This window comes from Astyanax mexicanus, chromosome 1 (genome assembly GCF_023375975.1).
Source record: "Astyanax mexicanus isolate ESR-SI-001 chromosome 1, AstMex3_surface, whole genome shotgun sequence".
Taxonomy (NCBI): Eukaryota; Metazoa; Chordata; class Actinopteri; order Characiformes; family Acestrorhamphidae; genus Astyanax; species Astyanax mexicanus.
In genome coordinates, this window is record NC_064408.1 from 11595593 (window position 1) to 11613936 (window position 18344).

At 39.2% G+C, this 18344-nt stretch overlaps 1 protein-coding gene across 1 annotated transcript in view; it reads left to right on the forward strand.

Moving 5' to 3' along the window:
* The window catches only part of trpv1 (transient receptor potential cation channel, subfamily V, member 1), a 39244-nt gene that overhangs the window by 5744 nt on the left and 15156 nt on the right, over positions 1 to 18344 (forward strand). Inside the window, exons 2-8 of the mRNA XM_022665778.2 lie at positions 4305 to 4509; positions 6073 to 6230; positions 11396 to 11548; positions 12751 to 12888; positions 14365 to 14666; positions 17339 to 17515; positions 18041 to 18196. Coding sequence (XP_022521499.2) covers positions 4331 to 4509; positions 6073 to 6230; positions 11396 to 11548; positions 12751 to 12888; positions 14365 to 14666; positions 17339 to 17515; positions 18041 to 18196 — 1263 coding nt within the window. The 5' untranslated portion in view covers positions 4305 to 4330. The remainder of the gene's footprint in view (positions 1 to 4304; positions 4510 to 6072; positions 6231 to 11395; positions 11549 to 12750; positions 12889 to 14364; positions 14667 to 17338; positions 17516 to 18040; positions 18197 to 18344) is intronic.

The following is an 18344-nucleotide window of genomic DNA, read 5'->3' on the forward strand; positions in this document are numbered from 1 at the left end:
ATCCAGACCGAGACCACCTCTCTTGGTCAGCCCAAACTTTTGTCCTCTAGTCCGGACCGTGGTTCGCGGCCCCTTTCACACCTGCTACTTTGGTTCGGACCAAACTGAAATGTCCGAAAGTCCGGACCAAACGAGGCTGGTGTGAAAGCACCCTAACACAAGATGGCAGACTGTGTGTATGGTGTTGTGTGGGTGTCAATGTTGTGAATGATTTTTTTGGATGGAATGTTAAATGCACAGAGATCCTGAGGCCCATTGTTGTGCCATGCATCCATAACCATAACCTTATATTACAGCATGATAATGCACAGCCCAGGTGCAAAGATCTGTACCCAGATCCTGGAAGCTGAAAATGTCCACAGTCCAAGCTGCTTGAGGTTTAGTGTGAAGTTTCCACCAATCAGTGATGGTTTGGAGGGTAGGTCAAGTATTTCCTGTTACATTTATGATATACAGAAATTACCTAAATTCGTACATTTTACTTCTTGAATACAGATTTTAGAAAGTCCAGGCTAAGTTGACATTACCAGGCTGAAGTTAATTAAAACATTTTTTCGTCTTAATATGACACAAATCTGTTTTTTGAGGCTGTGTGGACATGGCTAATCTGATCGTTTCAAATCAACTAAAATTAGATCCCTGAAACAGTGTTAAAATTCTGATTAAAAATCGATCAATGCATCTCAACAGATCAGATTGAAGATTAAAATCTGACTTGCCAAGATGATTAAAATCTGATTCAAACAGATCTGATTTGACATGTCCCCACATCCTTGAAAAACAATTGTCACAAACAGTCACTTCAGCCATGTAAAGCTAGCCTAGCCGATCTCACAATATCATATTCCCACTCTTCCCACTAATAACCTTATATTACAGCATGATAATGCACAGCCCAGTTGCAAAGATCTGTACCGAGTTCCTGGAAGCTGAAAAAGACCCAGTTCTTGAATGGCCAGCAATCAGCAGAGGCGTACAGACATAGACATCAGACAACTCTGCCCTTTATCAACCAAAGTGCCCTTTTCGTTTGAATAAAAACGAGTGAAAACAGAATGCCCTGAAATCAGCTCGCACACACCCGACCTCTCTCTTTCTCTGTCATGTGACCCCAAACTACTAAGCATCTTTAGCCGACTGGTCACCAGATAAACTTGCCGCTCTAGCCCAAATCAATGATAGATAACGTTTTTTTTTTTTATAACGAAGTGTTCCACGTGCGCTAAAAAGTGGCATTTTTTCCCCCCTGAGTACTTGCCCCCCAAAATGTCTGTGCACGCCACTGCTCATCAGATATGTCATCCATTGAGCAGATTTGGGATGCTCTGAATTGGCATATATGACAGCGGCAGTTCCTCCCAATATCCAGCAACTTCTCTCACAATTTTCACAAGATTCTCACAATACTGTAAAACTGCACTGCATTTTAGAGTGACCTTTTTGATTTTGGCCAGCCCAAGATTCACCTGTGTTATAATCACTGTGTCTAATCAGCATCTTGATATGCCACACCTGTGACTGGTGAATGATTTATCTCAGCAAAGGAAAAGCTCACTAACACAGATTTAGACCTAATCGTGAACAAAATTTGAGAGAAAAGGACCTTTCGTGTACATAGAGGTTCAGCTCATGAAAAATGGTAGCGAAACCAAAACCGTGTTGAGTTTCTATTTTTGTTCAGTGTATGATACACTGTAAACCCAGAAGTAGTTTGAACTCCAAAAAATTAAGTCTGTTTTACATAAAATTTGATATTTCTAAACAATACTCAACTATTTTGAGTTAGTTGAACTTTTGTGGCCACATATACAATTCAAACTGAGATCTTTGAGTTGAATCAACTTATAATAAAAGTTTAGTCTGTTGCCATTAACGGCTTCTTTTCCATTGGCTTCTGTCACAGTCTATTTGCATACTGGGTGTGTCCAACAGTTTCTGACCGACACTCACCATCAGTGTGTAGTGATTCCCCCTGGGCTACCTTAGGTAAAGTTGTAGATAACATATTATGATTAAATACTTGGCCTCTGTGTTGTTGGCTGTAAGAACAAGCATCATTTACTGAGCTGCAGTAACTCTGTGTTCTCACTGTGCTCTCAGTACTTTTAATTCTTTACTGTTTTCTTTCATCTACTTTTCTATGAGTATTTAAAAAAATAGTTGAATGAAACCAGAAAGAAGACTAAATACAAGTTCATGAAAATATTAAGTTTAAATATATATGTATATGTATTTGTTAGGTTCACTGTACTTACAAATTATATTACATGAACTTAAAATTTATTAGGTCATCGGTTACAACAAAAGATTTGATTTTAGTCAACTTATCGGGTTTTACAGTGTAGGATTGTTTTTGATAATAGTGTGGAACCCCCTTTTTTTTAGCACAATATAGGAACATTTTTGCACTGCATGAAAGAAAAATTTGTAAAATAAATTGGAAATGAGCTATTCACTAAAAAGTTCTTTAACTGAAGCTTTAGTTAAGTTCTCCTGCAGTATTTTTTTATGGTGCCCTTGTTTATGAAGTTTTACTCAAGTCCATGCTGAAATAAGCAATCACAGGTTATATATGGACTGGTAACATATGCACACAGTTACTATAGCAACAATACACAAACATATCTGAATTTTTTTCAGAAACTAAAGATAGTTTAAACCCAGAACAGACACTTCTCCTTTTCTCCTCTGCTTCCCGCTTCATCACGGGACGGGTCTTCCTCTTTCTCTCTGGCATTCATCTCACTCAGCCCGAGAGAGATTAGATGAGGAAGCAGTATCTCCTCAGTATCTCCCTTTGGAGCATCTTACACAATCACTATCGATAAACTAATCCGATTGGCAGCGCAGGGAAAAGCATTTGATGGATAAAATCTCATTCTGACGTTGGATGAAGGATGTCTGAAGATCCTGAGGGGGTTTTATCACGTGTTGGGGGCAGATTCGGTGGTCTGGACCTGTGAATGGGAACTGGCTGGGTTTGAGGTCGGGCTGAGCTGAGGAAATCACAAGACAGAGCAGATTTTAGGCCAGGGGTGATTTTTTTTCTCATGGTGGATTCTGTAGTGAGTAATAAGGCTGTGATCAGGCCTTGTTTTTTGAAGGCTTTTAACAGTAAAGACGTTGTGGTGTTTTCTTCAGCTCTAAATAGCTCGTTTGTTTGTTGCTCAGGCTGGTTTTGAAGTTGGTAAAGTCTCTTAGACACATGGTCTATCATGAGGGAGTGATGGTTTATATCCCCCATAAAAACAATGAAAGAGCAAAAGTGATGAAAACCTACTCATTCATAGTTTATTTATACATTAAAAACATTAAAAATAGTTCATCCTGTCTCTACTATCCACAAAAGGATAGTGAGGATTTGATTGCATTTGTCAAAAAGAGCATTAATGAAGCCAACTATTTTTTAAAGGGTAACTAATCCCCCTGATTTTAGCTTAGACTCCACCTTCAGCTTAAATTTGGAAAAAGGCAAAAAAAAAATGGGAGTGGGAGTTTTGAATGGGCACTGGGTGATGTATGGGTTTAGAGGTGGGGCAGGATGAGAGAGCTGATTGGCTCAGCAGCAGCTGCAGCAGCAGTGTGCCTCTGATAGTAGAGAGACGCAGATGATTGGACGTCAGCAGGGGGGTGCGGTATTATTGATTGATCTGCAAATGAACCTGAGGGGGCACTGCAGAGGCAGAAATGACCACAATAAGATCATTTTTTAAAGGTTAGGAAATGTTTATAAAAATGTTAAGCAGGTCTGGTTTGTTTTATTACTTCAAAGGAACACAATAATGGAAATAATATGGATCAGGTTTAAGTGGTTCTTTAAAAGCCTAAACCCATTTTTAGTACTAAATAGTGTGTTGAGTACTATCAGAAACTAATTTTTTAAATACTATATAGAGCCAATTTTCAGTACTATGTAGAACCTCTTTTATTTCATTTTCAGTACTATAAGAAACTAATTTGGATATGAGTGTAAAACATTTTTTATTACTGAATAGAGCCATTTTATTAACATATAGCTTTAGTAAAAAAACAATAGACCATTTAAAAATGAGTGGTTTCTTTGATTTTACCAAATTAAATATAATATAATATAATCAAGAGGAAGATGGATGATCACAAGCCATCAAACCACCAAGCTGAACTACTTAAATTTTTGCACCAGGAGTAAAGCAGCATAAAGTTATCTAAAAGCAGTGTGTAAGACTGGTGGAGGAGAACATGCCAAGATGCATGAAAACTGTGATTAAAAACCACCAGAGTTATTCCACCAAATATACTTTTTGTTTTGCTTCTGCATCGTTCAGAGCTGAGACCCTGACAGCCAACGAAGATGAGCAACCCATTCAGATTGGAGACGGACGACAGGACAGATGAGATGAGGGCAGAGGACAGAGCCAAAAAGAAGGCAGCAGGAAAATGCCCAGGCAAGAGCAGAGGGCCTATGGACACGGACTGCCTAGATGACCACGAGACCCCCATCCAATGTCGATATAATCTGAACTTCAATAAGTGAGTTATAATGCAGTTATAATCAAAGGTGTGAAAAGTATTCTCATTCATTACTCTGTAGGTAGAAGTATACTGTAGATACTCTTTAAGTAAAAGTGTAAAAAGAACTACTTAAAGCAGGGGTGTCCAAACTATTTTTGTTGGGGGCCAGAAGAAGAAATATATTTGAAGTCACGAGCCACAGACTCTGTAATAAAACAAATAATGAAATATACTACTTTAAATAATACATTTTCCTGATTATTTCATTTACACACTATTTTACTTGACTTACTATCTTTATCTTTGACAGTGTTGTGTAAACTAAGATTTTTCAAATTGATGTTTAATTTCATGATGTCTCTTAATATTAAACTCCTTAATAACTTTTAGACTTTTTGCCCCGTTTTTCTGCGCTAGAAATGCACACTCTCCGCTTTTAGGCTCTTTGGCTCGTTTTTCTGCGCTAGAAATGCACACTCTCTCCGCTTTTAGATTCTCTCCCCGTTTTATCTGCGCTAGAAATGCACACTCTCTCCGCTTTTAGACTCTCTCCCTGTTTTTCTGCACTAGAAATGCACACTCTCTCCGCTTTTAGATTCTCTCCCCGTTTTATCTGCGCTAGAAATGCACACTCTCTCCGCTTTTAGACTCTCTCCCTGTTTTTCTGCACTAGAAATGCGCACTCTCTCCACTTTTAGACTACTTGCCCCGTTTTTCTGTGCTAGAAATGCGCACTCTCTCCGCTTTTAGACTCTTTGTCCCGTTTTTCTGTGCTAGAAATGCGCACCCTCTCCGCTTTTAGACACTCTCCCTGTTTTTCTGCACTAGAAATGCACACTCTCTCTGCTTTTAGACTCTCTCCCTGTTTTTCTGCACTAGAAATGCACACTCTCTCCGCTTTTAGACTCTTTGCCCCTTTGTTCTGCTCTAGAAATGCGCACTCTCTCCGCTTTTAGACTCTCTCCCTGTTTTTCTGCTCTAGAAACGCACACTCTCTCCGCTTTTAGACTCTTTGCCCCGTTTTTCTGAGCTAGAAATGCGCACTCTCTCCGCTTTTAGACTCTCTCCCCGTTTTATCTGCGCTAGAAATGCGCACCCTCTCCACTTTTAGACTCTTTGGCCCATTTCTGACACCTAGCGTTCAAACTTTGAATCTCACATTATAAAAACCTGCTTAACAGCGGGCCAACTTTCATTCTATTCCTAAAAAACCTCGCGGGTATTTCGACACCCCTGACTTAAAGTATAAAATAATGTAAAATGGGGAAAAAATGCCTTTAAGAACAAAAGCTTAGGCCACGCCCACAGAGTCCTATAGTCCTATATAGATTTATCTGGAGTGGGGGTTTTATTGAACGATGAGAAGCAGGAATGAAAATAAGCTGAAAATAATTTTTAAAATGTAAGAAGTAGAAAGTTCAGATAATTGTGTGAAAATGTGAAAAGACGAAGTAAAAAAGTCATCTGAAAAATAATTACCACAGTAAAGTATAGATAACAAAAGGTTATTGGTTGGAAGGGCTCATTTGTGATGAGCAGTTCATTTAACAGTTAATTTAATGTATCCTTTCTTTTGTACAGAAATAAACGAGGGATAAAAGAAGATCCGTCTCAGAGAGAGAAGGAGAGGTTTGATATTAAGAGGCTGTTTGATGCCGTGGCCAGCGGTGACGTATCTAAGCTAGAGGGCCTGAAGGAGTATCTGAGCAAAACGAATAAGAAACTCACAGACACTGAATGTAAGATAAGAACCTCACTCTCTCCGTCATCACAGTTTACACACAGCACAATACTGATAAAACAACAGATCATCACTGTAAACAAACTTCTCATATCTACAAAACAGCAGCTTTACAGGAGGAGGAAAACAATTCTTAGCTTTTACCAGAAGAATCTATACCAAGTCACTTTGGAGCATTTCTATTCCCAGCTGATGTTTCAATGTTGAATCAACGTTGATGTTATGACAGACATCCCAAGTTGCAAAAGTTGATTTCAGGGAGGTTACGCCCCCCCCAAAGAAAACAAAACAAAAAAAAAAAAACCTTGCACACACACCAAAGGATAAAAAAACTTTACTTTTATATTAATTAATTTTACTTTTTATATTTTTTATTTAGAGTATTCACATGTAAAATGAGTTTTATCTTTTTTCTTTTTGAAAGGCCCTGCCTCTGCTTGGAAAAAAAGCGTTTATTTGACAAAAATTGACAGTTACAATATCACAAAAATTTCCACATCAAAAACATTTCATATCATATTACAATAGTTATTAATATTGCCTCTGCCATGATCTGCTTTCTCTCAATCACTGAAAACACTGCCCGCCCACACTAAAAACTGATTGGCTGTCTTACAGACTCTTTGCAGAGAACAGGCCAATCAGAACAATCTCTCTCCTTCCCACACGCGATTAGAGAAAAAAAAAGTCTGTGGCCTGTGTGCGCTTTTGGGGCACTCGTTCTGAATTCCGGGAGATTATATGTGACTCGAGGGCATCAGGGAGCCACTACCAAAATGCTGGAGACTCCCGCAGCTTCAGGGAGACTTGGTTTGTCTGTTATGATTGAATCAACGTTGATTTGAGTTGATTTGGTTTTGTATTCATGTTTATTGTGTATTATAAATTGTGTTTATAATGCGTCAGAAGCTGTGCTTGTACTATGTTACACACCTGGGTTAAAATATCATGTCTCTGGTGCCAAGTGGTCCAGCGGTAGAGCTTAGATCAGGCCCAAAAAGTCCGACCCGACCTGGCCCGAGCCCGTGCACGTTCTGCCCGAGCCAACCCGACCCATAAACTGTCTGTTTTTGGGCCGTTAAAATGAGCAAAATCTGTTCAGAATGATGTTAATTAACACTGAAACACGGAAGGAGCGCAGATCTATTGTTTAATAAATTTTTTTTTTATTAAGAACAGCTAAACACAGTCAAACGCGGACAAGTGGAGGAGCTCACGTGCGGCCAGAGCTGCGTGATTATAACATTCTAACTGGTGCACCTTTCTTTAAACAGTTTAACTTGTAACTTACAAGGTTATAATAGTTTTTCAATTTTCATTACAATTTAATTTTATTTTGTTTTCAAAATAAAATAACTTTTTCTCCTCCGATTCAGTTAGTTTTAGTTAATTTTTTATAGTGTGCTTTCTCAGCTTCCGGAGGAAGTAGAGACGCTGCTGGGCTTTCTTGGCTGTAGAGCTGGTGTTCAGGGTCCAGATGAGGTTATCTGCTAAGTGGACACCAAGGAACTTGGTGCTCTTAACAATCTCCACAGAGGACCCGTCGATGTTGAGTGGAGAGTGGGTGTGTTGTGCTCTCCTGAAGTCAACAACCATTTCCTTTGTCTTGTCCACATTCAGGTGAAGGTTGTTGACTCTACACCAGTCTGTCAGCCGCTGCACCTCCTCTCTGTATGCTGACTCGTCGCCTTTGGTGATGAGACCCAGTACGGTTGTATCATCGGCAAACTTGATAAAGCTGTTAGAACTGTGTTTTGCAGCACAGTCATGAGTCAGCAGGGTGAACAGCAGAGGACTCAGGACACTGCCCTGGGGGGCCCCCGTGTTCAGTGTGATGGTGCTGGAGGTGCTGCCCTCGAACCGGGGGTTTTGAGGCCGAGCGAGCTTAGCTTCCTGATGAGGTTCTGTGGGATGATGGTGTTGAATGCTGAACTGAAGTCTATAAACAGCATTCTGACGTAAGTGTCCTTCTTCTCCAGGTGGGTGAGGGAGAGATGAAGGGTGGTGGTGATGGCATAGTCCGTGGAGCGATTGGGACGATACGCAAACTGCAGGGGGTCCAGTGAAGAGGGCAGTTGTGTCTTGATGTTCCTCATGACTAGCCTCTCGAAGCACTTCATGATGATGGGTGTAATTGCAACGGGACGGTAGTCATTGAGGCAGGACACTGTGGACTTCTTCGGCACGGGAACGATGGTGGTGGACTTGAGGCACGTTGGGACAGTGGCGCTGCACAGGGAGATGTTGAAGATGTCCGTGAGAACATCTGTCAGCTGGTCTGCGCACTCCCTGAGCACTCTGCCGGGGATGTTGTCTGGTCCTGCAGCTTTTTGTGGGTTGACTCTGCGCAGAGTGTTCCTCACATCCACTGCAGTCAGGCACAACACCTGCTCGTCCGGCTTGGGCATGGTCTTTCTCACCATTGTGTTGTTTTGTGCCTCAAACCGTGCATAAAAGTTGTTCAGGGCATCAGGGAGGGAGGCATCACGTTCACAGGACGGTGGCATTGTCCTGTAGTTGGTGATTGCCTGGATGCCCTGCCACATACGCCGCGCGTCACCCGTGTCCTTGAAGTGGCTGTGGATTCTCTGGGCGTGTGCACGCTTTGCCTCTCTGATGGCTCTTGACAGGTCGGCTCTCGCTTTCCTCAGGGCCACCTTGTCACCCACTCTGAAGGCGGAGTCACGGGTCCTCAGCAGCGCACGTACCTCAGCAGTCATCCAAGGCTTCTGGTTTGGGCGTGTAGTGATGGTCTTGGAGACAGTGACATCATCAATACACTTGCTGATGTAGCCAGTGACTGATGCTGCATACTCCTCCAAATCAACAGAATCGCCTTCAGTAGCAGCCTCCCTAAACATGTCCCATGCAGTGCACTCAAAACAGTCCTGAAGGGCAGAGATGGAGCCTGCCGGCCAGGTTTTCACCTGCTTCTGAACTGGTCTGGAGCGTCCGATGAGTGGTGTGTATGTTGGAGTCAGCCAAACACACATGTGGTCCGAGAAAGCGAGGTGGGGGCGGGGCTCCGCCCGGTACGCGCTGGGGATGTTTGTGTAAACAAGATCCAGCGCGCTCGCTCCTCTCGTTGCAAAGTCCACATGTTGGTGGAATTTAGGGAGCACTGACTTGAGATTTGCGTGGTTGAAATCTCCGGCGATAATAAACAGTCCGTCTGGGTGTTTGTTCTGCAGATCGCTGATAGACCGATAGAGTTCACACAGAGCCTCTTTAGCATTAGCACCAATGCTAGCGCTGGGTGGGATGTAGACAGCAGCTATTAGCACGGCGGAGAACTCCCGTACTAAATAAAAAGGTCTGCACTTGACTATCAGGAACTCCACCAGCGGAGAGCAGTGTTTGGCGACAGTCACAGCGTTGTTACACCATTCCGTGTTGATGTAAACACACACGCCTCCACCGCGGGTCTTCCCGGATAGAGCCGCGCTCCTATCCGCTCTGAACGTGGTTAGCCCGGCTAGCTGAATGGCGCTGTCCGGAATGTTGTCGTTCAGCCACGATTCCACAAAAACCAAAGCACAGCAGTCTCTGAACTCACACTGGGTTGTTCGCTGGAGTCGGATGTAGTCCAGTTTATTGTCAAGGGAACAGACGTTTGCCAGAAAGAGCGATGGTATAGCCGGCCGGCTAGGACTAGCCTTTAGCCTCGCGCCTAGATGGTGCTCTTTCCCCATCACCACCTTTGAAAAAACAAAATCTGAAAAAAATATCACTATATATTAATATATTCTCATAAGAGACATCTTTCACTATACTTGGAGTGTATGACAACACATTATAATACATTATAAATTAATATAAGCTATTATAATATATAATGTAAGTAGAATTCATAAGTGATTAAAAGGAATTATAGAATGCTTTATTAAGGCAGCGTTGTTGGGGTTCTTGGTATTGACACAAAACATCTTATAAACACTTATAAACTAATGATGCATTATAATCACAGTTCATAATGTACAATAAACATGGCTTTTACAAATATTTATAGCCACGTTAATAATGCTTTATGAATGCATTATAATGTGTTATGGGTATGTTTATAGAGTCTAAAAGACATGACATTCATAGAAAGTGTTACCCAACTATTGTTCAGCACCTCCAGGAACTTCTTCTTCAAGACGCTGAGAAAACTATTCCAGGTGATGCTCCCTCATGAAGACACTGAGATTAAAATAGATTAAATAGATTAAAAAGATAGATTAAAAAATATATGTGCTACTTAGAAGAATCTAAAGTATATTTTGGTTTATTTAACACTTTTTGTTTACAGAATAATTCAGCATAATTCTTCATGTATAGCTTTAATATAAAAGCCTCAATATTAAGCTTACAATGTAAAAAATCATAAAAAGACGAAAAAAAAAAAACCCTGAATGAGAAGAGGTGTGTCCAAATTTTTGACTGGTACTGTATATAGATGGGATCTATGTGGGATTCAAACATTTGGAAAGTCCAACTCTGGTCCTGTAAATACAAATATAAATACAAACCACCCCTCCACATCTATAGCACTGTTTAGAGTATTATCACATTATTATAACAAATCATCTGATTGGTCCAATCAATGTGAGACATGAGCAAAAAACTAAATAAACTGATCTGATTGGAAGTTTATATTTATATTACATTACAGTAAAAATATGGTACTTTAATTAAAGACTAGTTTAACCCTCGTGTGGTGTTCGGGTCTGTGGGACCCGTTTTCATTTTTCTTCAAATGGTACTAAAAAAATATTTTTTCTAACTCAAACTCAAACTTTTTTTGGGAAAAACCAACCATTTATATTACATACAGTATGTTTGGCCAAGGGCTAATAAACATTGCTTCAATTGTAAATTTGAAACTAAACAAATTTTCTACTCATATCTTGAGTTTAATTCATTTTCTTTTACATTTTATTAAAAAACTAATAAAAAAAGAGTAGCACTTTTTAAAAGAAATGTAACATAAGAAAGGTAAAGGGCAAATATTAACCATGTAAGCTGTTTATATTGCTTGCAATTTAGGTGAAGCAAGCATGTGTAAAGCATTTTAATGTAAAATTGCTTAATTTTGCTGAATTAAATACAAGTAACAAAGTAAACGAGTAACAAAAATATGAACACCACACAAGGGTTAATTGATTTCTCTATCACCCTCAGATCGACACAATGGTAAAACAGCTCTGCTGAAGGCTCTGTTAAATCTGAGGAACGGAGAGAACGATACAGTGGAACACTTGCTGAAAATCCCAGAGAAAGAAGAAGATCTGAAGGAGTTGGTGAACGCCCCGTACACAGACTGCTTCTATAAAGGTAGAAAATTATATTTCTCTATTATTATTCAATCCCTTTTCCCATAACTCTCAGATAAGTGTGAAGAAAATATGATACATTATTAATTGCTGAACATGCAACAAGTGTCTGAAGTCCCTTGAAAATAAAATTAGTCAGGATATAATGTGATGAATGTATTGTTACATAGTATTAATATGAAATTTAAACATTTAAACTGCACTGCAAATAGTCCATTGACAAAGACTATACAAAATATAAGTGAAATGAGAGTTGTATATGCTTATATTAAGCAACAAAATCTGCCAATGAGGTAAAACGTTTTCCTAAAATAAGTCTCAAAATAACTGAAATAAGACCTAAATCAAGAAAAACTCACTGAATCTTTGGCTTAAATTTGGACACAAGGTTGCAAATAACTTAACTGGTGATTTTTTATGCTTATTTTGAGCTAATGTGACTTAAAGCTGATGTCTGTAAGTTTTGGGATTTGGGGCCCTCTCTGGTGAGAATGGGTAATTGCACAGAGCATGCGGAAGAATCATTTTAAACTGGGCGGGTGTGATGCGGTTTCCTTTCAGAGCGGATGAATCCGATTCCAGGTTATGTTCAGTCAGAGAGAGAGAGCACTCAGTCAGAAACTTCACTCCTTCGTTTCTTTGGTTTTACTATGGGTGAATGAGCTTCTGAGCTCTGAGTTTCCTCTTCTGAAGTCTCCATTGCTCCACCAGCTGCTTACGTTCAGTAAAACTGAGCCGGATCCTCTTTTATAGGCTGTATGTGTGACAGAAGTACGTAAAGACGTGTGACGTATCCAGAAGAGGAAGAAGAAGAACTCCTGTGAAAAGCGACCCGACACCCCAGTTTTTAGAAAGAATATATCAGGCTTAGCAGGGAGGGTCGATTTAGCACACTGTTCCATTAAACACAATATTTTATCCCTTCTCCACTCAGAAATGCTTCTGCTTTCAGTTTAGAAACATAAAGATACGGACTGACACTTTAAAATAAGGTGAAAAGTGTAAGTAAGAATGAATAAGGTCATTATTCCTAAAATAAGCAAAATAATCTCACACTTACACAATGCTTAATAAGACAAAAAACCTTATTGCCTTATAATTAGATAATTTCACTGAGTATGATGTTGTTTTAAGCAGTAGCAGTGTGCAGACACAAAAGGTATGTTATATTGATATTAATATTGATATAATGTGATGGTGCAGGTCAGACTCCTCTACATGTTGCGATTGAGAGGAGGAGTAAGCACTTTGCTGATCTGCTGATCCAGAAAGGGGCTAACGTCCACGCTAAGGCCTGCGGGAGCTTCTTCCAGCCTCATGGAGAAACATGTTTCTACTTCGGTAAGTCCAGCTGATGATGGCTGATGATTTCCTCTGATTCGTTAACTCTTAACTATAAAGTAAATGGCACAGTGGCTTAGCGGTTAACACGTTCACCTCCCAGCACTGGGGTCTTGGGTTCAAGTCCTTATCTGGGTGGATTTTCCATGTTCTCTCTGTGTCTGTGTGGGTTTCCTCCCACAGTCCAAAAACATGGAGAACAGGGAAACTGGATGCTCTTAACCCTTGTGTGGTGTTCATATTTTTGTTACTCGTTTACTTTGTTACTTGTATTTAATTCAGCGAAATTAAGCAATTTTACATTAAAATGCTTTACACATGCTTGCTTCACCTAAACTGTAAGCAATATAAACAGCTTACATGGTTAATATTTGCCCTTTACCTTTCTTATGTTACATTTCTTTCAAAAAGTGCTACTCTTTTTTTATTAGTTTTTTAATAAAATGTAAAAGAAAATGAATTAAACTCAAGATATGAGTAGAAAATTTGTTTAGTTTCAAATTTACAAATGAAGCAATGTTTATTAGCCCTTGGCCAAACATACTGTATGTAATATAAATGTGTAGGGGGGGGGGGGGGGGGGTACAGTGTGTGTTTATCGAAAATGTGTTTTGATATATGTTTTTCACAAAAAATGAGCCAATGCCAATGAGTTTGAGTTAGAAAAATTATTTTTTATTATCATGAAAACGGGTCCCACAGACCCGAACACCACACAAGGGTTAAAAATTCCCAATGAAGTCCTCCAGGTGGACGGTCATTCCGGTTGAGAATATGCTGTACGCTATTGGCTGCCACTTCTCATCAGTGTTGAGCGTGTGTGCAAATTTCACTCTTTTTTCCTTTAATTACGAAAATTTTTAACTTTCCTTTGTTAATAATCTATAATTTTTAATGTTACAACAAAACTGTCCAGTCTGTCAAATAAAATGAGAAAACGATTCTTTACTACTTCATTCAAATTAACAGCATACCATGCCAGCATAACATATTGTATGTGCATATTTTATATGAATAGATGGTATAGAAATTGTGAATATAGTGGAAAATATATCCAATAATATTGCTACTGCACGCTTCTCTGCTTCTCTCTTTAAAAGCTTTAAAAGAGTGCTACCACTATGATTGGGCCATCAACTGCTGGAGCCCTGAGAAAGCACAATAAGCCTTGCTCTCTCTGGGTGGGTAGATGGAGCTCTTTCTACTCAACACTCCTAGGGTGATGTTGATCAGCACAAGGCTGCGTCTGTGAGCTGATGTATCAGAACCGAGTCGCTGCGCTTTTCTCCAAGTGCGCTGTGATGCTACTCGGCAATGCTTAAACAGCAGCAGTTTAAAAAGAGGCGGAGTCTGACTTCACATGTATCAGAGGAGGCATGTGCTGGTCTTCACCCTCCTGGTGTTGTAGCATCCCTAGTGATGGGGGATATACAGCTGAGTAGCATAGTACATACTCATATTGCTCTTTCTCCACAGGAGAGCTTCCTCTGTCTCTGGCTGCCTGCACCAATCAGAAGGAGATAGTGGACCTGCTGATGGATAACCCGGTCAGTAAAGCAGACGTGAGGGAGAAGGACTCTCAGGGGAACACGGTGCTCCACGCTCTGGTGGCGGTGGCAGATAACAGCCCCGAGAACACCGACTTCGTCATCTGCATGTACGACTACATCCTCACCAAAGACGCTCACATGAACCCTAAGAGGCAGAAGCTGGAGGACATCCAGAACAACCAGGGACTCACCACCATCAAACTGGCGGCCAAGACCGGGAAGATAGGAGTAAGTGTTCCATTAGACCAATCAGCCATAACATTAGCACCACCTTCCAACACATTATAACACAATAAACAGTTCTATCATTCCAGGCATGAATTCCACAAGACCTCTGAAGAGGCTTTAAGTCCTGTAAGCTGTGAGCTGCCACACTGACATGCCAAAAGTCACGGCCCATTCCCACCACCTAACACACACTTGCTATTTCAAAATAATAACATGGTATTTTAAAATAATGAGATAATATCTGAAAATAACGTCTGTCTTAAAATAGTGACTTAGTATCTCAAAATAACAACTTATTATCTAAAAAAAACAAGAGTAACTCAAAATAATAACCTACTCCCTCAAAAGGATGACCTAGTATCTAAAAATAATAAGATAGTATCTCAAAATAACATCTTACTATCTCAAAATAATGTTTACTTAATAATAAGAAAAAAATGTGCTGGACATTTTTCCCCAAATGCAAGCAAACTTGCTATCTTAAAATAAGGACTTAGTATGTCACAAAATGAGATAGTATCTCAAATTAATGAATTAGTATCTAAAAATAACGTTGCTTTTTTTTAAATAAAGACTTACTATCACAAAATAAAGACTTACTATGTAAAAATAATGAATTAGTATCTCAAAATAAAGTCTTACTATCTTAAAATAATTACTTATCTCAAAGTAATTAATTAGTATCTCAAAATAATGAGATAGTATCTCAAAATAATGAGATAGTATCTCAAAATAATGACTTAGTATCAGAAATTAACATTGCTTTTTTCAAAATAAAGACTTACTATGTAAAAATAATGAATTAGTATCTCAAAATAATAACATATCGTTTACTTAATAATAAAAAAAAAGGTGGGATAACTAAGGAAGCCCATTCCTGCCACCTAAGTAAAAATAAACAGCACATTTTTTCCAAAAGGAAACAAACTTGCTATTTCAACATAATGACTACAAATGTCAAAACAATGACTTAGTATATCAAAATAATGATATAGTGTCCGAACATCTCAAAAATAATACGATAGTAATGATTTGATATCTCAAAATAATGAGATAGCAGTTTATTTAATTATAAAAATTTGCAATCTTTTTGTTTCAGGTGGCGGGAATGGGTTTCTATATGTAACAGTATATGACTTGATCCAGATGTTAAAGCCAGAATGGAAGGTTTACTGATAATGTGGGTTTAGAATAATTCCTAACATTTTTATAACTGTAACGAGTAACAATGCAGCTCATAAACACTAATGTATCAGAGTAAAAGTATTAAACTCGTCCAAAATATGTAGTAAAGTAAAAGTGGAATTAGGAGAAATAAAACTCCAGCAGATACAGATACAGCATTTTAATTCTATTTCATTAATATGTAGCTCTGGTCTAGTTGATTGGAAAGATGTTTTGGATAGTTAAATAGATTTGGAGTGAGCTAGCAGAGAGGATTTGAGACGTGGTTGAGAGTCAGTGGTATGTTTTAGTCAGACATTTCTCAATCATATTCCTCTTTTTATTTTGAGGATTCTATGAGATGAATCATTCCAGTCTTGTGATGGCACTGATATAATTTCCATTTCCACTTTCCTAAAATCCCTATATGAAATTAAACATATTAATTCTGCTTTTGTTGGAATAACTGTCTCCACTACTGTCAAGAAAGGCATTTAGTAGATGGAGCATTTTCATTCCAGAGGACCCAGTTTCCACTGCTCCACAGAGCAACACAGGGGGGTTTAATCCCTTTAATCCATGGGAATAGACATGGTGCCAACATGGAATAGACCAGACTACTTTATTTTACCATCTTAAACAATATTAATATATATATAAAATATATATATATATATATATCAATTTCCAAAGCCTTTGGAACAGATGGTTTACTGCACTCTCTACTGCAGCATTTACACACTTACACACAGCACATTCACACTTTCATCATAATAACTAGAAAAATACACAGAAACATGAAGCCAGAGAGCAGCAGTGAGTACTGTTTCCTACACCTTCAAAAGACTGTAAACTGGAGAAAACTGCTACAGGAAGAGTCACGTCTGGCTGACCCACATGGCAACAGCACCTTTAGCACCTCTGTACATTTTGGGAGGTAGGTCCCTCTCTGGTGAGAATGGGTAACTGCACCGAGCATGCGGAAGAGTCATTTTAAACTGGGCGGGTGTGATGCGGTCTCCTTTCAGAGTGGATGAATCCAGATTCCAGGTTATGTTCAGTCAGAGAGAGAGAAAGAGAAAGAGAGAGAGTGGGCTCAGTCAGAAACTTCACTCCTTCAGTTCTTTGGTTTTACTATGAGTGAATGGAGGAGCTACTGAGCTCTGAGTTTCCTCTTCTGAGGTCTCCAATGCTCCACCAGCCGCTCGTGTTCAGTAAAATTGAGCCAGATCCTCTTTTAGAGGCTGTACGTGTGACGTAAGTACTCGAAGATGCGTGACCTGGCCAGAAGAAGAACTCCCGCAAAAAGCAATTTTTAGAATGAATATATTATGCTTAGTAGGGATGGTCGCTCCAGCACACTGGTACCATTAAACACAATATTCCGTTATTTGGTCATTAAATAGTATGTATGAGACTGTTAAATATTCAGGTGCAGTTTTACAAACCTTTTTAAAACCCTGTAATAAATATTAATAGAAATGATTTATCTTTCTTTCTGTCTCCAGTTGTTTGAACACATTCTGCATCGTGAGTTCCAGCAGGAGGAGTGCAGGCATCTGTCCCGGAAGTTTACAGAGTGGGCATACGGTCCTATATATTCCTCTCTATATGACCTGGCCTCTGTGGACACCTACGAGAAAAACTCAGTGCTGGAGATCGTTGTGTACGGCACAGAGATACCGGTGAGAGCCTTTTTACCCTGCACTACTCTTCATATATACTAGTGCAATCTTAATAAAATAGAAAATCATTGGAAAGTTACTTTGTTTCAGTAATTCAGTACAAAATTTCGATGTATTAAACACAGTAATCTGTTTTAAGCGTTTATTTCTTTTATAGTTGATGATTATGGCTGACAGCCAATGAAAACCCAACAATCAGTATCTCAGAAAATTTGAATATTATATTAGATCAATTGGTACTTTTGGCTACAGTGTGGGCAGAGTGCCAAGTCCTGCTGGAAAATGAAATCTGCATCTTCATAAAAGTTGTCAGTAGCAGAGGGAAGCAGGAAGTGCTGTAAGATTTTGTGGGAAAACAAAACTGCACTGATTTTAAACTTGATGAAATAACACAGAGGATCAACACCAGCAGATGACATGGCTACAGTCAACTATACAAAACCACAATTTTTTTTTTTAATCAGAAAACAATAAAACCAAAAAAAATCTGAACTGGTGTGAAACAGATTCTATGCTGTGTTTCAGAATCGTCTGGAGATGCTCCAAGTTGAACCCCTTAATAAACTGCTGGAAGACAAATGGAACAGATTTGCTCATCGGATATTTTTATTTAATTTTATTTGCTATCTCATCTACCTCTTCATCTTCACAGCCATCTGTAGTCACCATAGAGAAGGACAGGTGAGCTCCGGACACATCGTCTCTGCTAGTAAAGTTAGATAGTATACTACACATCGTATTAACTGGACTGGAATTGATTAATATCAATAAAAACAGACAAATGTTAATTTATTTTATATAAAACGTGATGCCACATAACATAATGTGG